Source organism: Crotalus tigris, unplaced genomic scaffold (genome assembly GCF_016545835.1).
Source record: "Crotalus tigris isolate CLP2741 ecotype Arizona unplaced genomic scaffold, ASM1654583v1 scf7180000024351.1097467, whole genome shotgun sequence".
Taxonomy (NCBI): Eukaryota; Metazoa; Chordata; class Lepidosauria; order Squamata; family Viperidae; genus Crotalus; species Crotalus tigris.
In genome coordinates, this window is record NW_024100520.1 from 228013 (window position 1) to 251459 (window position 23447).

The window sequence follows — 23447 nt, forward strand, 5'->3', positions numbered from 1 at the left end:
TAGGTGGTACTTGAATACTGCCATATCCTAAAAGTGATACAGTCGGTGAAAAGGTTGAAAAGCCCTGACCTAAACATTTCTTTTCAACAAATCTGTCTAATGAGCACTGCATGCTCCCATTTCCCTGCCTTTCATCCCACAGGGCGGGTCCCATCTGCCGGGTGGCGTGGAGGGTGGAAGAAAGGAAGGAGATGGGAATGGGAAAGAGAGAGGGAGGGAAGAAGGGAGGGAGGGAAACAGAAAGGAAGGAGATAGGAATGAGAAGGAGGGAGGCAGGGAAGGAAGGAGGGAGGGAGGGAGGGAGGGAGAAAGGAAGGAAGGGAGATTGGAATGAGAGGGAGGGTCTGAGGGAAGTCCTGCCTTAGCACTTGGCCACCAGCACCCCTGCTGCCCTTTTGCCATCCCTTGCCCCCTCCTCCTGGTCTATCCTGGGGGTCTCCCATCCTATCGCTTTGGTTACAAAACCAGGTCTCCTTGCATGGAGAGAGAGTTGGCCTTCCTCTGAGCCACGCACTTTGCCCTTCTGCACCCACCATGAGCAACCTGGCCAAAGAGAGCAAGCACAGTAGCAGCAGCCTTGAGGAGGTAGAGCAGTTGGGCGCCCCCTCAGGAAAGTGGGGTTGCGCTAGGCCGGGCTCTACGGTCCCAGTGCCACGGGAGCAGCCTGCATCACCATCCAGGGCCCTCCCGCACGGCCTGAGAAGGACAGTAAGACTCCTCCAGTGGACCATGCTCTGGTGCTCACCCCAGTCCCATCCCCCACTGCCAGAGACCCTCGGATCCACCCCAGTCCTGCCCAGGCCCTCACAGGTGCCTCTGACGTGAGCGACATCAAGCTGGCCACATCCACCACAGCAACGCCCAGCCAGTAGGCCGCACCCACCCTGGCTGTACCCACCCGGCCCCCTGAGGGCAACCACAATGCTGATGCAGCCCTCAATGAAATTGAGTTTGACACCCCTGGTCTATTACATGTACTTATTTGTTCATCTGTCAGTTTCAAATTTAGAGACAAGTGCTTATGTTGATGGAATACCGAAGTCTCTTGTCATTTTTCCAATTTTCAAATGATCTTTTTAGGATGCAGAGTAAAGCTATTTAGAGTGTTTGCTGCTGGGTTGAAACCTGAGCCAGGAACTTAAAGCTTATGCTATTATTAACTGTTTTAATTAAATGGATGTGCATGATTCAGAAAACAGTATGTATGTGTAGCTCTAATGGAACTATGTACTATCTTTACTTAACCTTGTGCTTTCAGGATCTGTTGGGATTGCAATTCCCAGAATTCTGAACCAGCATATCTCCTGAAGGGAAATTGTTAAGGGATGATGGGAATGCACTGTAAAACAGCACTAGTTCAATTACATGTAATATCATTCATACATCAATATCACAGGGTTGCTGTTGTGGGGAAAATAGGAGGAGGGAGCATTATGTATGTTTGCTGTCTTGAGTTATTTATAAAGTAATAAAGGCAGGATTAAAAAAAACATAAATAAATAAATATGTTTCTTGTCTTGTCTCCCTATTAACATATTCCCTAGAACTCTGAAAATGATATCTCCTCACCAAATAAAAAATTAATTGAAATTAAGATAGGAGGTTTCTTCAGTGCTTTACACATTTGGTTTCAAAAAGCTGCTTTCTAAAGTGCATATGTAAACCTGTCAACAACTTTTTAAAGCAGCCCTGTCATTTCTCAAAATCACATTGCTCCTTTCTGGAAGAGATGTATGGAGATGGTCTTGAAGGAAATATCCATCAACCATATTAGCCTGGGAAATAGAGAAGGGTGAGAAACAAACTCTTTGACATAAGAAGGGAAGAAAGGAAAAATACTGTCAAGCTCTCCAGAATCTTTTATTATAGTTTGTATCAAAAACAGAGAGTGATAGTATTTGCTGACGTGTTTTCTGACCTGGTCTATCTTAAAGGGCTGACATCTCTGAAGATGCAGGGAATGCGGGCAAAACATATTTGCATTGAAGAATTGCACATAGTTACTATAGTAGTATTCCTCTACATCTGAAAACATGTTTTAGAGTTAAACCTGTAGGCTGCAAAGCCCTAGTAAATAGTTGCCTTATATTAACTGGACAAGTCATATATTGTCCTAAACCATAAAATAGTTTAACTGTCTCTGGCATAGTGTCTGGGTGAACCCAGCCAATATGTTTGGTAAATTGTGATTTATGTCTTAGTTTGCTATGTACACTCAGTGAAGTGTGGTTTATTCAAAGAAGCATAGTTTAAACGTGTGGTTTATTCAAAGAAGCATAGTTTAAACGTGATTATCTGGATACCAAGTTACTGTATCAGCCTGTTATAGCATTTGTTAAGTTTTATTCATTTATTAAATTTACATTGCCCATCTTACCAATAAGGCAACTTTGTGTGGCTTATTCTGGGTGGCTTATTCAAATATTCAATTTATTTCAGTATTGCCTCCATTAGCTGGCAGCAAACCTCAGTTTCAAATAGGAATCTTTTTTAGTTTTATCTTGAGATGCCAAGAACAGATCCTGAAGATTTTAACATATGAAATATTTACCATTGAGCTATGGCTCTTACTATAAGTGTAGCATCATTATGAGCACCAATTAAGTTATTTATCCAATATTTTTATAAATCTGATTTGATCTGTAAGAAACGTTTTTCTATATTGTGGGAAATCTTAGATCACTGGTAGAATACTAACTGGAACATACAGAACAGATCTGCATCTCATTTGTTGATTGCCACAATGAGCCATGCATGCTCAATAATACCTTTTAAAGAACACTGTCTTTTAAAGACCAAATTCATTATCTTTGTGTCATGTTTCTATTGGTTGTGATTGCCTGATCATGGACCACCATAACAATTTTTCTGAACTAGTTGTTAATTTAAATTTTAATAATTTTGTTTCTGCTTTTATCTTTTGTAAGTTGTTGGTCATCGTGAACATTTTTATGGCAAGATGAGATAAAAAATATTGTCAGATACAAATCCATGTAAAATTTAATACCGGTGCTATTTACTCTTGGCTAAAAAAGGGAAGAATATTTGCTCTAGGAAGGGGCAATGAAGTGTGCAGTCTAGCTCTTAATTCATTAGCAGGGAGCCAACATTACATGTCATTTTCTTACTGTATCAAATATAGTCTTGAAGCAAGACCACCTATTTCTATTTACTTCAATTTTATTGTTTCAGGCAGCCTGACTGACTACAGTTATGATCTTTACATGTCTTAGCAGTGCCACCAAACAAAAATAGTTGGAAGTAGAGAATATTTTAGAAAGTGCCAAACATTTATAAGAAATAATTATAAAGAAAGTGAAACTTCCGAAGGATAAATGGGCAAACGTTTTTTTATCTATGAAACAAACAAGTTCCCCCCAGATGAGTTTAAATCTATCATTTCATTAATACTTTCCTGTACTAGCAAAAGTCATTCAAAAGCAGCTACTTCTCTCTCTCCCCTAGATAGTATTTCTTAAGGACAAAGACATTTTTCCATCTATCTTAATATAAGAAAGGTTGATGGATATTATTTTTATAAAAGGTGACCTCCAAAGGTTTATATTTAAAAAGAAAATGGGATATCAACACACTCTGCATCTTTTTGAAAGGAAAAGAGTCACATTATTCTTCCTTTATTATATGATCACATTTTTTTAAAAAAAGAAGTATGTTTTAATGGTTTAATTATAGGACAAGGTCCAGATTCTAGTTCATCCTCAACCATGAAAGCTCACTGGACCAATCATATCTCTCAACTCTCAACCGGGGGATTTTTTGTTATGAGAAAATTTGGGAGACAAAAGCCTATGTATGTCAAGTTGTGGTCTTGCAGGAAAGACATACAATACTGTAACATTGATAAATTATTAACTAAATCAAGAAAAAAATTAGTTTGTTATTTTCTTTCATCTTATAGGATACTGAATATTATCAGATTTATTTTAATTCAGCTTGTTAAAAGTTCAGCTTTTAAAAACCAAGGTGGACTTTATAAGGGTGCACGGATACAGTAGCTACAGAAAGACTGAATTTTAAATCTGATTCATGCTGACTTATTAGCTAAATAAGTCCCATTTCTTCTACTGCTTAGCTAGTTGACTTGACTAATCTCAAAATGCTAGGCAGGAACAGACCATGGATAACCATACCTTGTTTAATTAAACAATTAAATTGTATTTCTTTTTTTAAAAAAATGTGGTCATATAATAGAGGAAGAATAATGTGCCTTATTTCCTTTCAAAAAGATGCAGAGTACGCTGATATCCCATTTTCTTTTTAAATATAATCTATTAGAGATCCTTTTCATAAAAAGTTTGGGAAGTAAAAATATTCTGGAAAAAAGCAACAGCAAATGATTTTCCTCTTGCTGAAAGAACCATATGGATAAGTCCATGAAGTAGAAAATACCTTCTTTTAATCTGAAATGCCATGACATTATTGAAGTAAACAAACAGAATAGGATAAGCTCTGCCTACTGGCTTCAAAATTTAAACAAACATGTATATAACTCACTGCCTAAATTAAATCATCAACATATTGGTAAGATTGAAATAAAAAAAACAAGATAGGAATCAGAAAATATCTATACCATACAGTATCTGCAACTATATCGCCCCTTTTCTTACTGAATTAAGTTGGGACCTGTTACCCCCCTGCAATAATCAGAGGTGTTTACAGGAAGGGACAAATGAGAAAAGCAGAGTTACACCATCCTAACACAACCCCTTTCCCCTTTTTACATGCATTGTGATACTATATACATATAAAAAGGAATAAAGCTTGCATCACAATAATGTATATCTACAAAAAGGGGAGAGTTTGGGTCACCACAATGCTATGTATTTCATTTGAATTGTCTGGATTCCTTGATTTCTCACGCTTGATATTAAACAGCATTTGGCTGAGAAAGCCACCTGTATTCCCTTCTCATCTCCTTGTGAGCAGGATCCAGGACATTTATTGAAGTATTGGTTCACTTAGTTACCTGGCTTCCTTGTAGCCTGAAATCCTCGATTAAATAAATAGTGTTCTAAGACATCTTCTGAAACTTATGGGCTGGATCCTTGCCCCTTCCACTTCCTTCAGGCAGCAATTGGGGAAATAATTCCCTGGATCTAGGAGATTGTTAATACCTCATTGAGGGAATGAAACTACCAGTGCTCTTCAAGGAAGTTGTGATATGTACAATAGATGCCTTAAATCTGTTGCCATTTAACTTCCTCAGCTCACAATTAATAAAAGATCTGAAAATGTTAGTCCTATCCTCTCCAACAACATCACAGCATCAGCAGCCCGACTCCCTAGAGAAAGACAGTGCAAATCCAAGCTGGAAAAGATTGTCCATTCTGCTATAATGTATTAACTTCATTATACCAGCTAGCATGGAAAACAGATGTGCATCAACTACCTAGGGACTGAGAGGAAGTAAAAACTACAGAATTGAACAACAGCACATTCCAACAATGGCATTGGGACTGGGCAAAACACTCCAACTTTCAATATTTCTGACCCTTGAAACATAAAGGGGTGGTAGGTGTTTATGTAAGTATCAAACAACAATAATAGTACCACCTGTGCTGGAACTTGCAAATAAATTGCTTGTATTTGTAGGTATCTTCCCATTATTCAGCTGTTTTACTCTTTTCAGATGAGACTTTCCATGGTAATGAAGCTGAGCTTGTGCTGCTGAGTTCAGCTGAATATTGCACACATCACAAAAGGAAAATATAATCTTCTTTTTCTCTTTACTTAATCGATAGTCTGGCCTATCGTATCTCTGTCCTTTATCATCAAAGTCCCTTCGAAGTGCTGATGGATTCACACTTTTATCTCCAGCCATGTGGTCAGGACATATTGGATGCTTCATGTCTACAAAAATGAAGGGGGTGGTGGGGGAAGAGAGAAAGAGAGAAAATATTGAGGCTGAAAACTAAATAAAGTAGTATCATGTTAGTCAGCATTTTCAGAAGACATTGCTTTATTATATGCTGCACACTAAAGGATTCAATTTGGCTAATAATAAAAATAAAAATTATACAGCTTCACTGTTAACAATTCTGCAGAGACTGCTGTTCATGCAGAAATATAAAGGCTTATGACATAAGCTATAGTTCACCAGGAAACAAAAACTAATTCACATTTTTGCAAAGTATAGTCATCATTATCTTTTTTTAGCAATTATCTTTCAGATGGAAATTTATTTTTTTATCAGTATGAAAATATAATATGATGGTCCAATTTCTTTTATTCTCTCTTTTTCTTTTTTTTCCCTGTTAAATATGGATATATGTACCGTATATGCCGGCGTATAAGACGACTTCCGGAAGCGCTAAACTCGGCACCAAAGACGGGGGTCGTCTTATACACTGGGTCACCTAATACGCCGGCATATACGGTAATAGTTGACTATAATGGAGAAATGATAATAACATTCATCCCTCCTTCTAATTCATTGTCTTTTTATAAATATTCCTCTATAGAAATAAACACATATAAAACTGCTTATAACATTACTAGCATCAACACCTTCTACTCCCTTAAAACATTAAGTATGCATAAAAACCCAACTCAAAATTATGAACACAGGTTTCTGCTTCCACAATAACATTTTTTACTGTCTTCAAAATCAGCTCATAAGAAGTCTTCCAAAGCAGATTCTGTCAATATGAGGGATACTGAAGGGGGGAAAACGGCTTCTTCCAATTACATTCTACTGCATTTAATCCATCCAGTAGAACATTTTGAACATTCAAAATGTTAATTTTTCTAAATTTAATTGTTTGAAAATTTATTTGCTTTTTTCTAACTAAACAGAAATTCTTGCAATTTTTTTTCTTGAACCTCTCAATTGCTTTTAAAAAGGAATACATTGCAAGAATGTACAGTACGATTTTTTCTTAGTGGTTTAATGTAGTCAATAGATAAACATATGAGGAAACCTAATTAATGATGATGATAATAATAATGCTAGACAGGTAGTTGGGTTAGATGAGGTCTATTTTGAGGAATGAATATTTGTTAAAAGATGTGAAAATGTCTGTGTATAAGGTCACATTTCTGCCCACTTTTTTAACATGGAAATGAAACTCAATATGCCAGAGGAAAACAATTTTAATGTAGTGGGAATACTGTAAGGTACATAAGAATCGCAGTAAAACAAAAGATGGGTCAAGAAAGGTTATGAATGAATCCCAGAATTATGAGATTGGAAGGGAACCCTACCCATAACATAGTTTGTCACACAAACTTAAGACAATTGGCTGCCTAATCTTTGCTTTAAAACTTGAAAACTTTCCCTTACAGAGGGGACTGTTCCACTGTTTAATAGCTCTCCCAATCAGAAAATTCCTCCTTACTTCATGTTTGTATCTCCCTCTGTAAACCTTTCAAAACCTTTCTTGCCCTACTCTTGAATACTCTCTTCCCTGTGAAACATTTGGGAGACTACTATGATGCCTTCCTTTAGCTTTCTTTTCTTTTGGCTTAACATATCCAATTCATTTAGTTGTTCTGCGTAGGATTTAGTCTCCAAATCTCTCATCATTCTTGTTCTTCTTGGAAATCTTTCTAGATTTTTAGTATCATTCTTATATTGTAGCAACCAGAGCTGGACATAATACTGTAGATGCAGCCTGACTAGTACCGCATAGAGCAGAATTAATCACTGATGATGATCTTGATACGATACCTCTGTTGATGGAACCAAATATTGTATTGACTTTTTTCACAGATGAAACATATTGTGGGGTCATACTTAATTTGTGGTTTACCCACATGCTCATATCTTTCTTATAAGTACTACTATTGAGCCAGGTGCTGCCTATCCTATACCTATGCACTTCTCAGTACTGAACTACATACTGTAATGTTAGATAGGGCCAATGTTCAAGTTTGTTAGGATCCTTTGAACCTAGAACTATTTTAATGTGTTGGCAATCTTCCCCACTTTTATTTGTCTGAAGAATTGATGGACAGCCCTTCTATACACTCATCTAAGTCATTTATGGAACAAACAAAGCATATAAGAAGTGTCTCTATAAACTAGTAGCAAAACCAAAAAGAGAAATAATAAATAGAAAGTACAACTAGATACTAAAATAAGAACAAATGCATAAAATTAACTTTAAAACACGGATGTCCCCCAGGTAACGGTGATGTTACCAGCTAATCCTTTCAACCAGAAGCGCCTTAAACGGTGCCTCCAACATGAACGGGACTTTAAAAGACAACTGATGAAAGAATTGCCAAGAATCTAAGCAACAATGAAACTTACTAGAAATGAAAGTACTAAAGAAAATAAAATTTGCAATACAACAAAAAAAATGTTTGAATATTCAAATAAACAAAGATTGTAAGAAAGTGCCCAAATTATTGCATTCAAGATCAGAAATCAAAGAATAATTTGCAGCTTTCAAGGCTAATATTGATGAACCCCACAATCTTGAGCTAGTCTCAACCTGTAACCTTTGTGTAATGGGGATTTTGTTCACATGTTCAATTAAAAAGTCACCAGGTAGACTAAGTTGTTCTTTTTTTAAAAAAAAATCCATTCTGTCAAGAGAGTTTGATTAGGAATATTCTCGGTGCCAATTATAGTTTTTTTCCTTCATACTTGAGATCCCAGGAATCTAATGCAAGTATTCAAACTGTATCTAGCCAGCATTGTTGCCTCTTCAACTTATATTTGGTCCCATAGTTTAGAGACCTTCTTTTCATTTGCTTAAGAGTGTTGCCAATATCTACAGTTATTGTTTGGGGGGGGGAGAGAGAGTGCAGTGGATTACCTTAAAAACCTTTTATAGGCAAACAGGCAAAATTGCCTGTTTCAGTAAATTGGCTAGAAGGTCTTCCTCTCCTCTTTTTGAAAGTACTCCAAAAGATTGTGCAAACATGATTTAGCAGTGGAAAATCCCCACAGTAGAGCCTGGAAATATGTTCCTTGGTTTCACTGAGGCTCCCTTTTATTCTTTAGTTCTGGTAATGAAATGGCTTTACAATTTCTAATGTAATTATACATCTCTCTCTGTGTTTATGTTTATTCATATATATATATATATGTATAGTCAATTATAATAAAACGTGAACACCAGGAATATAATAAACTATAAAAGTTTAATACCATCACCGATCACCAAGCTTTCGTCAGATACTTCTGACATCGTCAGGGTTAATGCTGGTCTGTGGGAGAGTGCCTTTATAGGTGAGCCGTCATTTGCACACGGCTCCTAGATCTTGTCGTAGGTCCTAATTGATTTAACTGCTTTTTAATTATGGCTTCCATACTGATGACTCCTCTTTTCTTGCTTTTACTGCTTGTGGGTGTGCCATTATTCCCCTCTACCTCCCACTGTCTTGAATTAGGGAGGTTCTTTCCTCCCCTTTTTTGGTCATTCGTATCTCTAAGTTGTTCCCTCTTCATACCTCCGTGTCTCCTACCTTCCTCCTTCTTCTGATCTTTACTTGCTCCCCAATTGTCATCCCTCATTCTATGGAGGTGCACTCTCAGCCTTTCTCCCCATCCCTTGCTTTCCATTTCCCTCTCTTTGGCTGCATAAACTCAGTTTCTGTCGTTGCCATTCCATCTGACATCTACTTGCTCTTTCACCCCATTATCAATGTTCTCGGACTCCACGTCAGACTGAATCCCTTGAATAGCTCCTTCCTCCTCATACAAGCCCTTGTGTGCCCTCCTTTTTTGAATACGTATGCCTGGTTCCTTTGTATCCCTCCCTCCATCAACACAGTGATCTTTTTTACAGTTTCTATCACGTTCTACCCTTATTTGCATTTCCCCCCCATTCACACTGCTCTCGATCTCTATATTCTCTCGGGCGTTCCGATTGGCGCTCTGTTGTTTCCGTTGATGGACTGTCGTCACAGGGCAAGCCGGTCCCATCCTCCTTCTTTCTTGATGCTGCTGGATCATCGCTGTTTCGGGTTTGGGGGGGGTCGGGAATGATTGTTCGTTGGCTAATTGCCTCTTTCTCATCATGCAACCGTTCTCTCACTGTCTGGGAGCGTGTGCATGGTCCTGGAGCAAGGGGGCAGAAGTCCCTCAATCATTGACTATTCTCCTGAATGTCCATGGGCCGTTGCTGTTGTTGTGGGGGGTGAAAATTCATCCCCTCCATAACTTCTTCCCTAGGGTTACGTGGTACTGTTGCAGGGTGTCTCCTTAGGGGTGGGTGGTCTCGCCTGCTCCATGCTCTTAAAGTTAGATGTGCCAGGCACAAATCGATGTGCCGGTTGACAGAGTCCCTGTCAGAGAGCCATGCCTCTTTTAGTAACCGGCCCTCTTTCGTGTTGTCACCGGACAGGATGCATACATTATCAAAGTCAAAGCAATGTCCAGAATCCGCCATGTGCGCCCATACTTGGGAGTGCTGTTCCCCCCTTTTTACCGCTAATTTATGCTCATGGACCCTAGTCTTCATTCTTTTTGAAGTCTCTCCAACATAATTAACGGGGCAATCTTTGCAGTTGATTTTATATATGATTGCCTATTTTTCAGTGTTGGGGAGCGGGTCCTTTGGGCGCATCACTTTGGTTCTTAAAGTTTGATCAGGTCTGTGAGCCATCCTCACTTTATGGGGGGCTAACAACCTGGCTGTTGCTTCTGAAACATTGCTGATGTAAGGGAGGGTGACACGGGTTATCTGTGATGGGAGTTCCTCCATATCCGAGCTCATCCGGGGTTTGGGTGGTATACTACAGCGTCTGATGAACCTGGTAGGGTAACCATTGCGTCAGCATATTTGGAAGAGATGGTTTCTTTCTTCCCTTTTAGCTTTGGCTGTGCTGCAATGGGAGTCTATTCATCTAAATAGCGTTCTTATGCAGCTAACTTTGTGGGTCATAGGATGGTTACTAGCATAATGCAGAATCCTATCTGTATGCATAGGTTTTCGGTATACCCTCGTACTCAGGGTCCCATCTGGCTGGCGGTGGACCATTACGTCCAAGAACGCCAGTCTCCCCTGGTTCTCCTCCTCCTCCATGAACTGAATGTCAGGGTATACCGAGTTGAGTATGCCCACAAAGTTAGCTTTATGCTCCCTTTTGATGACCACGAATGTGTCGTCAACGTAGCGGGCCCAGAATTTAGGTTAGTATTGGGCCATCGCTACGTGCTCTAGTTGTTGCAGCACAGCCTCCGCTATGACGCTAGAGATTGGGGACCCCATGGGTATTCCTTTGACCTGTTCATACGTGGTACCTTGAAATGTAAAAAAGGTTTTTTAAGCACACCTCTAAAAGGTCCACTAGATCGTTAATTCGGAGGGAGTCCTGTAGTTGTCCCACAGGATCTCGCGGTCATGGTAATAAAGGACCACTTGAACCAGAAGGGCCTGGAGCAACAACTACAGGACTCCCTCCGAATTAACGACCTAGTGGACCTTTTAGAGGTGTGCTTAAAAACCTTTTTTACATTTCAAGGTACCACGTATGAATAGGTTATATCAAATAACAGAGCTTGATATTCATTATGCTGCGCTCAAGCGCCAGGCGGCTAGTTGTAACCATTGGGGGTCCGGGTGTTTGGCGGGACCCCTGGTGTAGGGACATGCGATGAGGGGGAATCTTCCATGGGGGAGATTGGGAAAGAGTCATCAAGTCGGCAAACCACGGCCTTTGTGGCCAGTACGGGGCCACGAGGATCACTTCTGCCCGCTCCTGGATGAATTTGCGAATGGTCGCCGGTATGAGCAGAAGGGGAGGAAAGGCGTAAAGGAGACCCTGTGGCTATGGAGTCCGCAGGGCATCCATCCCCTCCGCTTCTGGTAGGAAATAGCAGGAGTAGTACCTGGGGAGTTGGGCACTGGTCGACGACGCAAACATGTCGAGGACCGGTTGGCCGAACCTGTGAGAGATCTCGGAGAACAGTTCTGGATGTAACCCCCACTCCGAGGGATCCACGGTGGAGCAACTCAGAAAGTCTGCTTGCTGGTTGCTGACCCCAGAGATGTGTTCGGCATTGAGGGAGGCCAGGTTGGACTCTGCCCAGAAGACCAGGAGCCACACCTCATACATGAGGGACCTGGACCTGATGCCCCCCTGACGGTTGATGTGTGCCTTGGACGCCACGTTGTCTGTGAGGACCAAGACGTGACGACCCCTGATCATGAATCTGAATTGGCGAAGAGCTAGGTGGATGGCCCTGAGCTCCAGCCAATTGATGTTGTGTCTCAAGTCCATGCGGAACCAACGGCCCTGTGCAAACTGAGACTGTAGATGGGCTCCCCAACTGAACAGACTGGCGTCTGTCGTGATAGTGATGTGGTCTGGTTCCTTGAAGGGTGATCGTTTGGTCACTCCCTGTGAGAACCACCAGCGAAGCGCCCCGTGAATGTGAACTGGGACCCTGACCTGACGGTTGGATGCACTGACATTCACCCGCTGGAATGGTAGGAGGAACCATTGTAGTTCCCGCAAGTGTAGTCTGGCCCAGGGAACTATGGCTATGCAAGAGACCATCTTTCCTAACAGTTGGGAGAGTAAGACCAATGAAACTGTGTGTTCCCTGTATACCCGGTGAGCCAGCTCCCTGATGCTGACCACTCGCTCCTGGGAGAGATAGACCATGCAGTTGGAGGTGTCTATGATGGCTCCCAAGTGCAGGAGCCTGGATGAGGGAACTGTCTGGCTTTTTTGAAAGTTGACGGAGAAACCATGTTGTTGAAGGACCTGAATGGTGTATTTCACATCTTCCTGAGCTGCCTGGAAGGATGACGCTTGAATCAGAATGTCTTCCAGATAACACTGGATGCGTATTGGTATCTTCCTCAACTGGGCGGCTAACATGGCCAGGATTTTGGTGAATACCCTGGGTGCTGAAGATAGGCCGAACGGAAGGGTTTTGTACTGGAAATGCCTGCCCTTAGGAACCTTCTGTGAGTTGGATGAATGGGAATGTGTAGATATGCTTCCGTGAGGTCTATGGACGCCAGGAAGTCTCCCTGCCTGATGCCTCCCAGGATAGCCTGGAGGGATTACATCTTGAACTTTTTGTAAGTGATGTAATGGTTGAGACGCTTGAGGTCCAGGATTGCTCTCCACCCCCCTGAGGCCTTGGGAACCACAAAGAGGATGGAGTAGAACCCCCCTCCCCTGTGGTCTATCGGTACCGGTTCTATGGCCTGAATTTCTAAAAGATGTTGGATGGCCTCCTGCATGAGTCCCTGTTTGAAAGGATCCCTGGAGATGGAACAGACAACGAATCGATCCGGGGGTATTGCTAGAAACTCTAGGGACAGACCGAGTTGGATGGTTTGCAAGACCCAGTTGTCCGTGGAGGTGAGTTCCCAATGATAGAAGTGGGTCAGTCTTCCAGTGATGGGGAGAACAGAGTAGGAATCACTTGGACTTTCTATAGGACGTCCAGCCCCTCGAAATGGCCGCTTGGACTGGGCCTGTTGTCTGGGCCGAAACCCTGGCCTGTCATAAGGACAATCGTACAGTCTTTCCTGCCTGGGAGTATATGGGCGGGAGGGTTGAATGTTGTACCTGCTGCCTGCTGAAAGAACTGCCTACGAAAGTAGGGAGTGGGACGCTTTGGGACTTCTTGTTTAAGTGAGCCATGACCTTGCGCTTGTCCTTGTTCTCCACAAGGTATGGGGCCAAGGCCTCCCCAAACAAGTTGTTGCCCAGATAAGGGGCAGTCGCTAGATGCCATTTGAGTTTGGCGTCAGCCTGCCAATGTTTAAGCCACAGCATCCACCTGGCAGTGATGTTGGAAGCAATAGACCTAGAGGCAAAAACCGCGGACTGAAGCGTTGCATCAGCAGCGTACTCAGTGGCCGCTACCATCTTGCTTAGGTCCTGGTGGGTCTGCAAGTCCTCAGCAGGTACCCTAGCCTGAAGTTGACGCAACCACAAAAGGGTAATCCTGACAAAAAAGGACGCACAGCTAGCCGTTTTGATTGCCCATGCCGCTGATTGGTGGGTCTTCCAGAAGGTGTGTTCCCATTTCTTGTCGTCTGCTTTAAGCACCTCCAACAAGTCCCCTCCGATCGCCGTCTGGGATACCAGAGATGTCCATGCTTCATCTACTTTGGGGACCTCCAGCGCATCAGTGAGATCTGTGGAGGTGCTATAGATCTTTTTTCAGTCCCACTAATGGTAGGGAATGAAGCAGGGGAAGCCCATGGCTTCTTTATCCCTTTCAGGAAGATAGAGGGGCACGGGACATGATGTTCGGTTGCCACCGTCTCAAAAAATATCGGATTGGGGCTGGTATCCAATGGAGCCTGTGGTTGAGGGAACTGATCTGAGCCTATATTTGCCGTTGCTGTGGCCTTGCGCAGGATTGAAAGAAAAAGGGCCAAATTGAAAAGCCCTCCTGAAGGGGAGGGCTCAGGCTAGAGTTCCTCCTCCCCGATAGAATGATATCTGGTAGCTCCTCACCTTGGGGGGATGAGTATCCGCTCATGGAGGAGTGCGCAGGAGAGGTAGGCTCCTGGGGTATGGGGAGCTCCGTAGGGGGCCCATAAGGTGGCATGCCTGATGTGGAAGCCCCTTGATCGGGTGTCTGAAAGGAACACTGTGCCAGAGCTCTATCCACTACCTTCGAAAGTAAGGCCTCAAGGCATCCATCAGAGAAAAGATTTCCAAGGTCCAGTCCCCTGAGCCCAGCAGCTGTGGGAGTAAAGGTGGCCTCTGGCACTGTGCCTGGGGATATTGTTGTGTGCTGTGTCACTGTGGGTGGTGAACCTAGAGTGAGCAGTGTCCCTGGGATGGACCACATGCCTTGAGCTGAAGTTGAGGGACCCAATGGGAGATCAGCGTCAGGAGCCGCCAACTGCATCGCATCTAGTCCGGCCTGCCTCTGAGCTCTGGAGAACTCCTTCTCCAGAGCCTGGTGCCTATGGCTGGCTTGCTTCTCCGCCAGCTTGGAAGACTTCTTGAGCGTGTGCTTGGTCTTGGATTTGGACTTGCCTGCCGCGCCCTGTTCAGTGGGATTACTGCAGCCGTAACTGGAGGAGAAGCAGTGCTCATGGACTGAGGCAACATGGAGCCCTCCATCACAATGGAGCAGTCTCAGGAATGCTGAGAGTACGCTCCGGCACGCAAGTAGCTGGCAGGAGCGAAATTGGAACAAGCAACAAGACTGTTCCCCTGACCACCCAACCAGAAAATTAAAAATTTCTCTCTGGGCTTCTATCATGGCACGAGTTAGATACCGAAGGCACGTTTGGAAACACTCTCTGAGCTCCACCCGGAGGCCTTAGGTGGCCAGTCAGTATGCACCAGTAAAATGGGAAAAAAGGCAAAGAAACCCCCCAAAGGGGTTGCAGAGGCCTAAAGGAAAAATGAGTGTCCTAAACAGGAATGATGCAATCTCAATTGGTGGCTACTATTGTATTCTGGGGCCTGTCTGTGTGATTACTGTGATTAGGCCTCATTGGGCCTTGGATGTAACCATGTGGATTTCAAGATGGCCACTGTAACTGCGAATGGGCCTGTTGGGCCTAGAGAAGCCTCCGTTAGAGTAGTGGCCTTCAGTTGAACCCACCAATTGCCCCTGTGAAGTGACTTATTTCAAATTTTAATTCGCTGAAATGTGTTATAATTAGGTCACCGATGGGACCGAGCTAGCTGTAACGGAGTGGATGAGGCCTTACCCGGCTCCTAGCATGCGTCGAGGCTTCAAAATGGCAGCCGTAACTCGTTCTCAGCTGAGAATAGTCCTCGCGGCCCCAACAGCACTTCTTTTGATCTTAGGCAATCGCGGGGGCAGCGCTAACCGCTGCCCGTGATTCCCTTCATGGGCTGCCTTCCAACCGGCAGGCAAACCACGAAGCCTAATTTTGCTTCATTTGCCTGAAACAGCAAACAAAATGGCGCCCGCGACTGCCTCTGGCTGCCTAGGAAGCCTCCGAGGGTCTGAAATCAATTGCTGAGCTCAGATGAACAGCCTGAAAAGAACTCCAGAATGAGGGATGAAAATGGGGTAAATGGGGAAAAAAACGCACTCCTAGCAGCCTCTGCTAAAGGTTTTCCCCCCAGAGCCCTGGGAAAGAAAATAGGAAGGCTGCAGGGAGCTTTCTCCCCCCCTCACACACACACACTACAAAACATGATTGAAGTTAGTACTGAGCCCAGTACTTGTGGGGAATTTGATTAAGAGGATTGTAATTTAATATTTTGCCAATTAAAATAGGGACAATCACCAATGGATTTTGTTCTCTGACCTGCTATCTTCTGAGAGCCAAACCAGATACGTCTTCAAGAGCTGAGACCAAGTTAAGACTGGATCTCCTAGCAAGAGGGGGCATGTCAAGTTTGGCTATTTGGTCTCAAGAGCAGGCAGACAGAGAAAACCATTGGTGGATTCTCCATCTCCTGTACTGGAGAAATGAGAGATTCCCAGAGTGTTAATATGTCTATATAAGCTTAACTGGAATATGGTAATTTTCAAAATAGTAAAGCTTAAAAACAGGATTTGGACTTTTATAATTGAAATGTGACTGACGACCGATTGGATTGATTGAGATTTTTTTACAAATGTATTAATTTTAATTGGTAAAATAATATGTGGGAAATAGAGAGAGAACTTTTAAAGAACTGATTTGTATGATATATGTATGATTTTGTTTTTGGATAATTGATAGCCCAATCACCATGTTGTTTCTTAAGCACTTTTATATAAAAATGAAAAAAACCAATAAAATTTCTTCTTTAAAAAAAAACTATGAGCAATGTTGACATTGATTCATGTCAATAGGATGGTTGATAAACTAAACCAAGAATGCCCTACAGATGTTTTGAATTTCAATAGCTCTTAGTCCCAGCCAATGCAAAGAATGCCAAACAATTGTGCAAGTTTAGCCTACTTCAAATTCTTTGAAGTAGGCTAGGCTGTCTATTCATCCATTAAGAAAGCAAATATTTACCATGCACTTATGATGCTTTATTCTAATTCAGACAGATCTAACACTAACTGGAATTAACTTATAAGTTTAGGTACCTAGGGACCATAGTTGTGCCTCTCTATTACAGATATTAAAAGGCTAGTAATTCTCACTTGATAAAGTATTTTATTCCTTTTCAACTCTCTGAACCTCACTTTGGAATGAACTACATATAGGGTATGATGTACTGCAAGGCTTCAGTCCCCAACATTTGCACACATTCCCTTACTTCATCTCCAACTTCTGCTGATCTTTCCTACTTTCTTTCCTGTTCATCTGTCTTAAAATATTTTGATTACAATTCTCACAAGACTTTGCCAATGGCCATGCTAATTGAGCGGAGGAGCCTAGAACATCTGGAGGGTGTCAGATGACACACCCATGTACTAAGAACTCTCTTTAATTTTCTCAAGAGTTCCCAAATAATTAGCAGCAATAATCTTTTGGAATAAAAACAAATTAGTCTTCAGGAATAATAAATTTATTATAGCATAAGTTCTTCACAGATGCAGATGAAAATTATAATACATTTGTTGACCTTTATAGGTGCCACCAAACCTTGTAGTTTAAATTTCTTATTGGCTTTGGAATAACTTTCTTTAAATATAGAGTAACAACTATGCTCGACAGGAGATATAGGAGTCTAGCTAGCACATCAGACTGGGAAGATTATAAAACTTCAGCAGATGTATTCTCTGTCTTCTTTTATGTTACTTTGATGAATTAGCTGGAATCATCTAGAACAGTGGCCCCCCAACCTTTTGGGCACCAGGAACAGGTTTCGTGGAGAGAAGTTTTTCCACGGACTGGACGGGGCATGGTTTCACATGCTGCCTGCATCCTGTGGATGGAGTGACCAGATCTCTGGCATGCCGTTGTGAAGACATTATAAATTTATTACTCTCTATCTGACACTAAACAAATATTATGCATCTTCCCTGATAGCCTATGTATCATTTCATGAGAAATAACCAGATCTATAGAGAACATGGTTTGAACCATCCGGGGTACCAAATTTCACCAGGTTAGCACATTGAGTAGGATATTCAGAATGCTTTTTGTGCACAAAGTCCAACAATGCTGATAATAACACTTGAGGGCTTATTTTCTTCAAGGAAGTAGTGAAAATATTTCTTATGTTATATAAAAAGGGTATGATTCTTTACCTTGTTAGATAGCAGATGCTTTCAGACATCAGGAATACTGCATGGATAGAAAAAGATTAAAAGTTAGGAATATAAATTTATTTTGAAACTGTTCATGAAACTGATGTAATACAGATATCCTTTTATTTTAAAATTATGGTTAAAAAGCAACTTTTTTCCCAATGGACTGTAATACTGAAATCTGAAAGGGCTTCCTCTGCTTTTCAGAAGCAAATTTATGACTTCTGTTGTACTTCTTTACTTAAAAGGCATTATACACAGAAAGAACCTTCCTCCTGCAATGTAAGTTTGTAGAAAGGGTTTGAATCTCATCCTAGAGAGCATTTGAGCTTCAGAATATCAACAGAGATATTTAATTCCTATATACACTCCCCTTATTTGAAATGAACCTAAGATCTCTTTTAAAGATTTGGTAACTGACAACTGTAATATTAACTTGCCAGGGTAATTTAGGTGCCTGCATGTGAAATAGCAACTTCTTCACATAGAGATGCAGATATTATGTTTTTTCAATGGTGATCCACAAATAATTGAACAGTCTCCCCAATCTACTTTAAGCAAAGATATTTTAAATGGCAAGTGTTGTCACCTTTGACACACTTACCATATGTCTGCCATCACTGAACTAGATCTTCAGTGATAGAAATAGATCTGAGAATGCACAACAGAAACCTGCAAGACAGTGTGAAAAATTTGGCAGAGCTAATAGGGAAACAGCGGCAGATTATGGAAGACAATTAAACATTTCCATATCTAATTTCTCCCTGTTAAAATATGTTTTTATATACTATAATAACCATTCATTGGTGAACCAGATTTCCCCATACAACTCTGGTACCTAGTTTTCCCTTAGTTTCATTCTCTAACTATGGTATATCTTCTGTAATAGCTTTTGATTCCCTAGAACTTCTGAGAACTGTAATCCCAACTGATGTGGAAAGCACTAAAAATAACATTTTTAAGCAAATTGATTTCCCAGATTGGGAAAGCAAGGCACAGAATGCCAAGCTTGTAATTTTCCTGGACATAAGTCAGAGGATCTATGGGGAATGTATGTTCTGCACAGAAATGGTTATTCCTCCATGAGTTTTGGTACAAAACAAATGATAGCCATGTGCAGTTGTCTGATTGCTTTATTATACTTCCAAGGTGAATAATCATGTTTCTATTTTTGTAAAGTGCAATAGTCACCTTTTATAAGACAAGGGCTGTGCAAACTCTTAATGCAATTATTAAATAATGCCACAATTATTTTTTCATGAGATAAAAGATTGTAATTCTAATATATCACTACTTAATATTTTGTAATTACAAATTACAATGGTAAATAAATAGATCAGTCTACATATGTTGAATAGTCTAAAGACTAAATGAAACATCTATATCTAGAAAGAGTATACTTCTGAAGGTAGTTACTGGGGACAAGTAAGTGGCATAGTTGCAAATTTCTGGAATGAAGTTTTATAGGCATAGCATAGCAAAATATCTCTCTACCAGTCATTACAACAACTGCATGTTTTTTCCAGGATTGTGTGACTGTTTCACTAAGACTATTCTAGCTGAAATAACTCTGGAGTGAGGATACAAGCAATAAGGGGAAATTCACAGGAATCTATCCATCATGAAATACTGCAATGTAACAGGACAACAAAAAATATTTGAATGCTTCAAATTATATTCTGGGCTTCTGGACTCAGGCTGACTGATGCTTGCGTCCACCTGCTTTGTCCTGCAAAGTGGGGCTCATCTGGCACTCTTGGCCGATGTCATGCCAGTAGCCACGGCTGGATAAGAAAGGCTCCGAAGGAGGTAGCTACACGGGGGGGGGGGGGGAAGCAGGATCCAGCCCCATTGGGATCAGGAAGGCTCCGAAGGAGGTAGTTCTAAAATCGATGGGCTGCTGCTGGGGAGGAGAATCAAAATAGGGCAAAACGAGTGTAGTCTATCATGGTTTATTGATTGCCAAGTTTTCCTTGGGTTTTCCTGTCCCTTCCTGGGCTATTAAAATCACATTGGCGAGGTCTGTACCAAACATCTGGCTGCAAACTAGTCAACTGGATTTTAGCCTAGCACAGCGGTAGGCAACCTTGGCTCTTTTAGGAAAGAGTAAGTAGATTTTATTTTTAAGTAAATATTTTATTTTAAGTATTTCAGTATTTTTCATAGTAATATGTATTCAAATTCCTAATTCCACTTATGTTACAAAAGGGGCGTTGTCTTACCTGAACGCCTTTTCTCAGCATGATGATGGAGAATCCACAAATGGGTCTACTTCATCTTCCTGCCCAATTAGACTAAATCTAGAAAAGTTGCCATGCCTCCTGCTGGGCTAGAACCCCACCCAGTTACGACGAAGGCGAAGCAACAGACGATAGTCGGGCGTGTTGGCTCCTGCTACCCCAGGCACAGATCCTAATGGACACTGAAGGGGCAGGTGTGGATTCTCCATCATGCTGAGAAAAGGCGTTCAGGTAAGACAACGCCCCTTCTCCAGCATGAGGATGGAGAATCCATGAATGGGACATACTAAAGCTGCCCTGTCCCTATGGGAGGGAATTAGTCAGGGCCTGTGTCCCACGTGATGAGGCCACTTGTTGTAGCACCCTCCGACCAAATGAGGCATCCGCAGAGGCAAAGTTGTTGAGTTTATAGTGTCTCACGAATGGGGAAGGTGAAGACAAAGTCGCCGCCCTACAGATTTCTGCAATGGATGCTTGTGTAGCCCAAGATGTCGATGTTGCAGCACTGTGGGTGGAGTGAGCGGTGAGACAGCTTGGAACGGACAAGGAGGACGATTGGAATGCCCTTGCAATGCAAGCCTTGATCTACCTGCCTATGGTCGATGACGAAACCTTCTGTCCCATGGAAGAGGGTTGAAAGGAAATAAAGAGGGCCTCTGACTTGTGAAAAGCAGAAGTTTGTTTGATGTAATGGCGTAGTGCCCTGCATACGTCTAGGGTGTGCTACTGACGTTTCTGGGGGTGAGACAGACAAGGGCAAAAGTATCACTTCCTGAGACCTGTGGAATAGGGTGTTAACCTTGGGGACAAATGAGGGATCTAATCGAAGGACCACCCTACCCTCGTGGAAGACACACAAGTCCTCCCTGACCGAGACAGCTGCCAGTTCCGATATGCACCTGTCTGACGTGACGGCTATTAGACCTCTGCCGTTCCTGGAGCAGCCTACGGATGACTGCCGGGATCAGAGGGAGAGGGGGAAAGGCGTATAACAGTTCCCTGGGCCATGGGCTGTGGAGGGTGTCCACCCTCCCTGCCCCCGGAGAAGGGAACTGGGAAAATAATCTCGGGAGTTGGGAATTCGCTGGAGAGGCAAACAAGTCCAGTGTCGGATGACTGAACCTCCCGCTATCTCCCAGAATAAGTCAGGATGCAGGCGCCACTTGGAGTGATCCACTGTCGACCTGCTTAAAAAGTCCGCCTGACGATTTGTCTCTCCTGAAATGTGCTCCGCCCTGAGGGATGGAAGGTTGGTTTCTGCCCTGGAACCAACAACTGGGCTCGGTCATGAGCGACCTGGACCGGGTTCCCCCCAATCTCACATGTGCTTTGGCTGCTACATTGTCTGTAAGGACTAGGACGTGATGTCCCACTACATTCTTTCTGAAGTGGCGTAGGGCAAGATGTATGGCCCTAGCTCTAGCCAGTTTATGCTGTTCTTCAGTTCTGAATGAGACCACCGGCCCTGAGCCAACTGGGATCCTAGGTGTGCTCCCCAGCCGAACAGGTAGTCAGGGTGAACCAGACTGGCTCCTTGAACAGAGAGCCCCTGGCTACCGCTGGGCAAGTCCACCAATGAAGGGATCTCAGGGTATGGAGTGGGACCTTGACCCTTTGATTGGAACAGCTGGTGCCCAGTCTTTGAAATGAGAACAGGAACCACTGCAAGTTCCTGGAGCGTAATCTGGCCCATGGTACTATGGCCATGCAAGAGACCATCCTCCCTAACAATCGGGAAAGGATGGCCAGGGAGACGACTCTCTCCCTTTGGATTTGAAGTACCAGGGCTCGTATACTGTCCTGGCGCTCCCGCGACAAATAGACCACGCACTGAGTCGTGTCTATGATCACGCCTAAGTGGAAGAGGTGAGTGGAGGGAACTAACTGTCTCTTCAGAAGATTGAGAACCCGTGGGCCTGGAGGGTCCCGATGCACAAGGTGAGTTCTGAATGAGCTGCCTGGATGGAGGTGGACTAAATGAGGATGTCGTCCAGGTAGCACTGGATTCGTATCGGAATTAATCTCAGTTGGGCAGCCAGTGAGGCCAAGAGCTTTGTAAACACTCTTGGAGTGGAGGAGAGACCGAACGGAAGGGCCCTGTACTGATAGTGGTGGTTTGAGTAGCAGAACCTCAGGAACTTCCAATGGTCTGGAAGAATTGGGACATGTAAGTATGCTTCCATGAGGTCGATGGATGTCAGAAATCATCCCTCCTGATGCATTGTGGTGTCTGCATTTTGAATTTTCTGTATATTAAATGGGAATTTAGCCCCTTCAGATTGAGTATGGCTCTCCATCCTCCTGAGGCCTTTGGTACCACGAAGAGGATGGAGTACAAGCCCCTGTTTAATTGATCCGCTGGAACCGGTTCTATGGCTCTGATTTCCAAAAGATGGTGAATGGCCTCGTTCATGAGGCTTCTCTTGGCCAGATCCCGTGGGGTTGGGCAAGGCAGAAAACGGTCTGGGGGTATGGACAAGAATTCTAAAGACAGACCGTTCCTGATGGTATTGAGTACCCAAGCATCTATGGTGGAGGCTTCCCATCTGTGGATGAAGAGAGACAGTCTGCCTCCTATGGGGGGACCCTCCCTGAAGTCACTTATTTCTTCTGAAGGGACGGCCTCCCGAGCCCCGAAAGGGCTGCTTGGACTGGAACTGTTGCCTAGGTCTAGTACCGGAGCATTCAGACTGGCGGTCAGGCCTGGGAGAAAAGGGGCGGGAAGGCTGGTTCCACTCTGTCCGCCCGTCTGGTAAGGTGAGACATCACCTTGCACTTGTCCCGGTTCTCCGTTAGGTAAGGGTTAAGGGTTTCACTGAACAATTTTCCTCCAGTCTAAGCGCCACATGGACTTTAAGTCCGCACACCATTGCCTGAGCCATAGAAGCCTGTGAGCTGTGACGCTTGAGGCTATAGCTCGGGAGGAAAATCTGGCAGCATGTAGTGACGCATCCGCCATATATTCCAATGTCGCTACTAGCTTACCCAGGTTCTGGTGAGTACGTACCTGGTCTGGGGGAATCATGGACTGAAGCTCTCAAAGCGAGATGATGGAGGTTCTGGCAAAAAAGGGGATGGACATGGATGCTTTCACCGACCATGCCAAGGCTTGGTGGGACCTGCGCAGG

General features: G+C 43.0%; 1 protein-coding gene across 2 annotated transcripts in view; it reads right to left on the reverse strand.

The window, feature by feature from the left end:
- Positions 1-23447, reverse strand: part of ZNF385B (zinc finger protein 385B) — a 275321-nt gene that overhangs the window by 206019 nt on the left and 45855 nt on the right. For both annotated transcript variants that reach the window (XM_039327147.1, XM_039327148.1), the window contains exons 2-3: positions 18080-18116; positions 5575-5871 (exon numbers count right to left, since the gene is read on the reverse strand). In XM_039327147.1, coding sequence (XP_039183081.1) covers positions 5575-5869 — 295 coding nt within the window. In that variant the 5' untranslated portion in view covers positions 5870-5871; positions 18080-18116. The remainder of the gene's footprint in view (positions 1-5574; positions 5872-18079; positions 18117-23447) is intronic.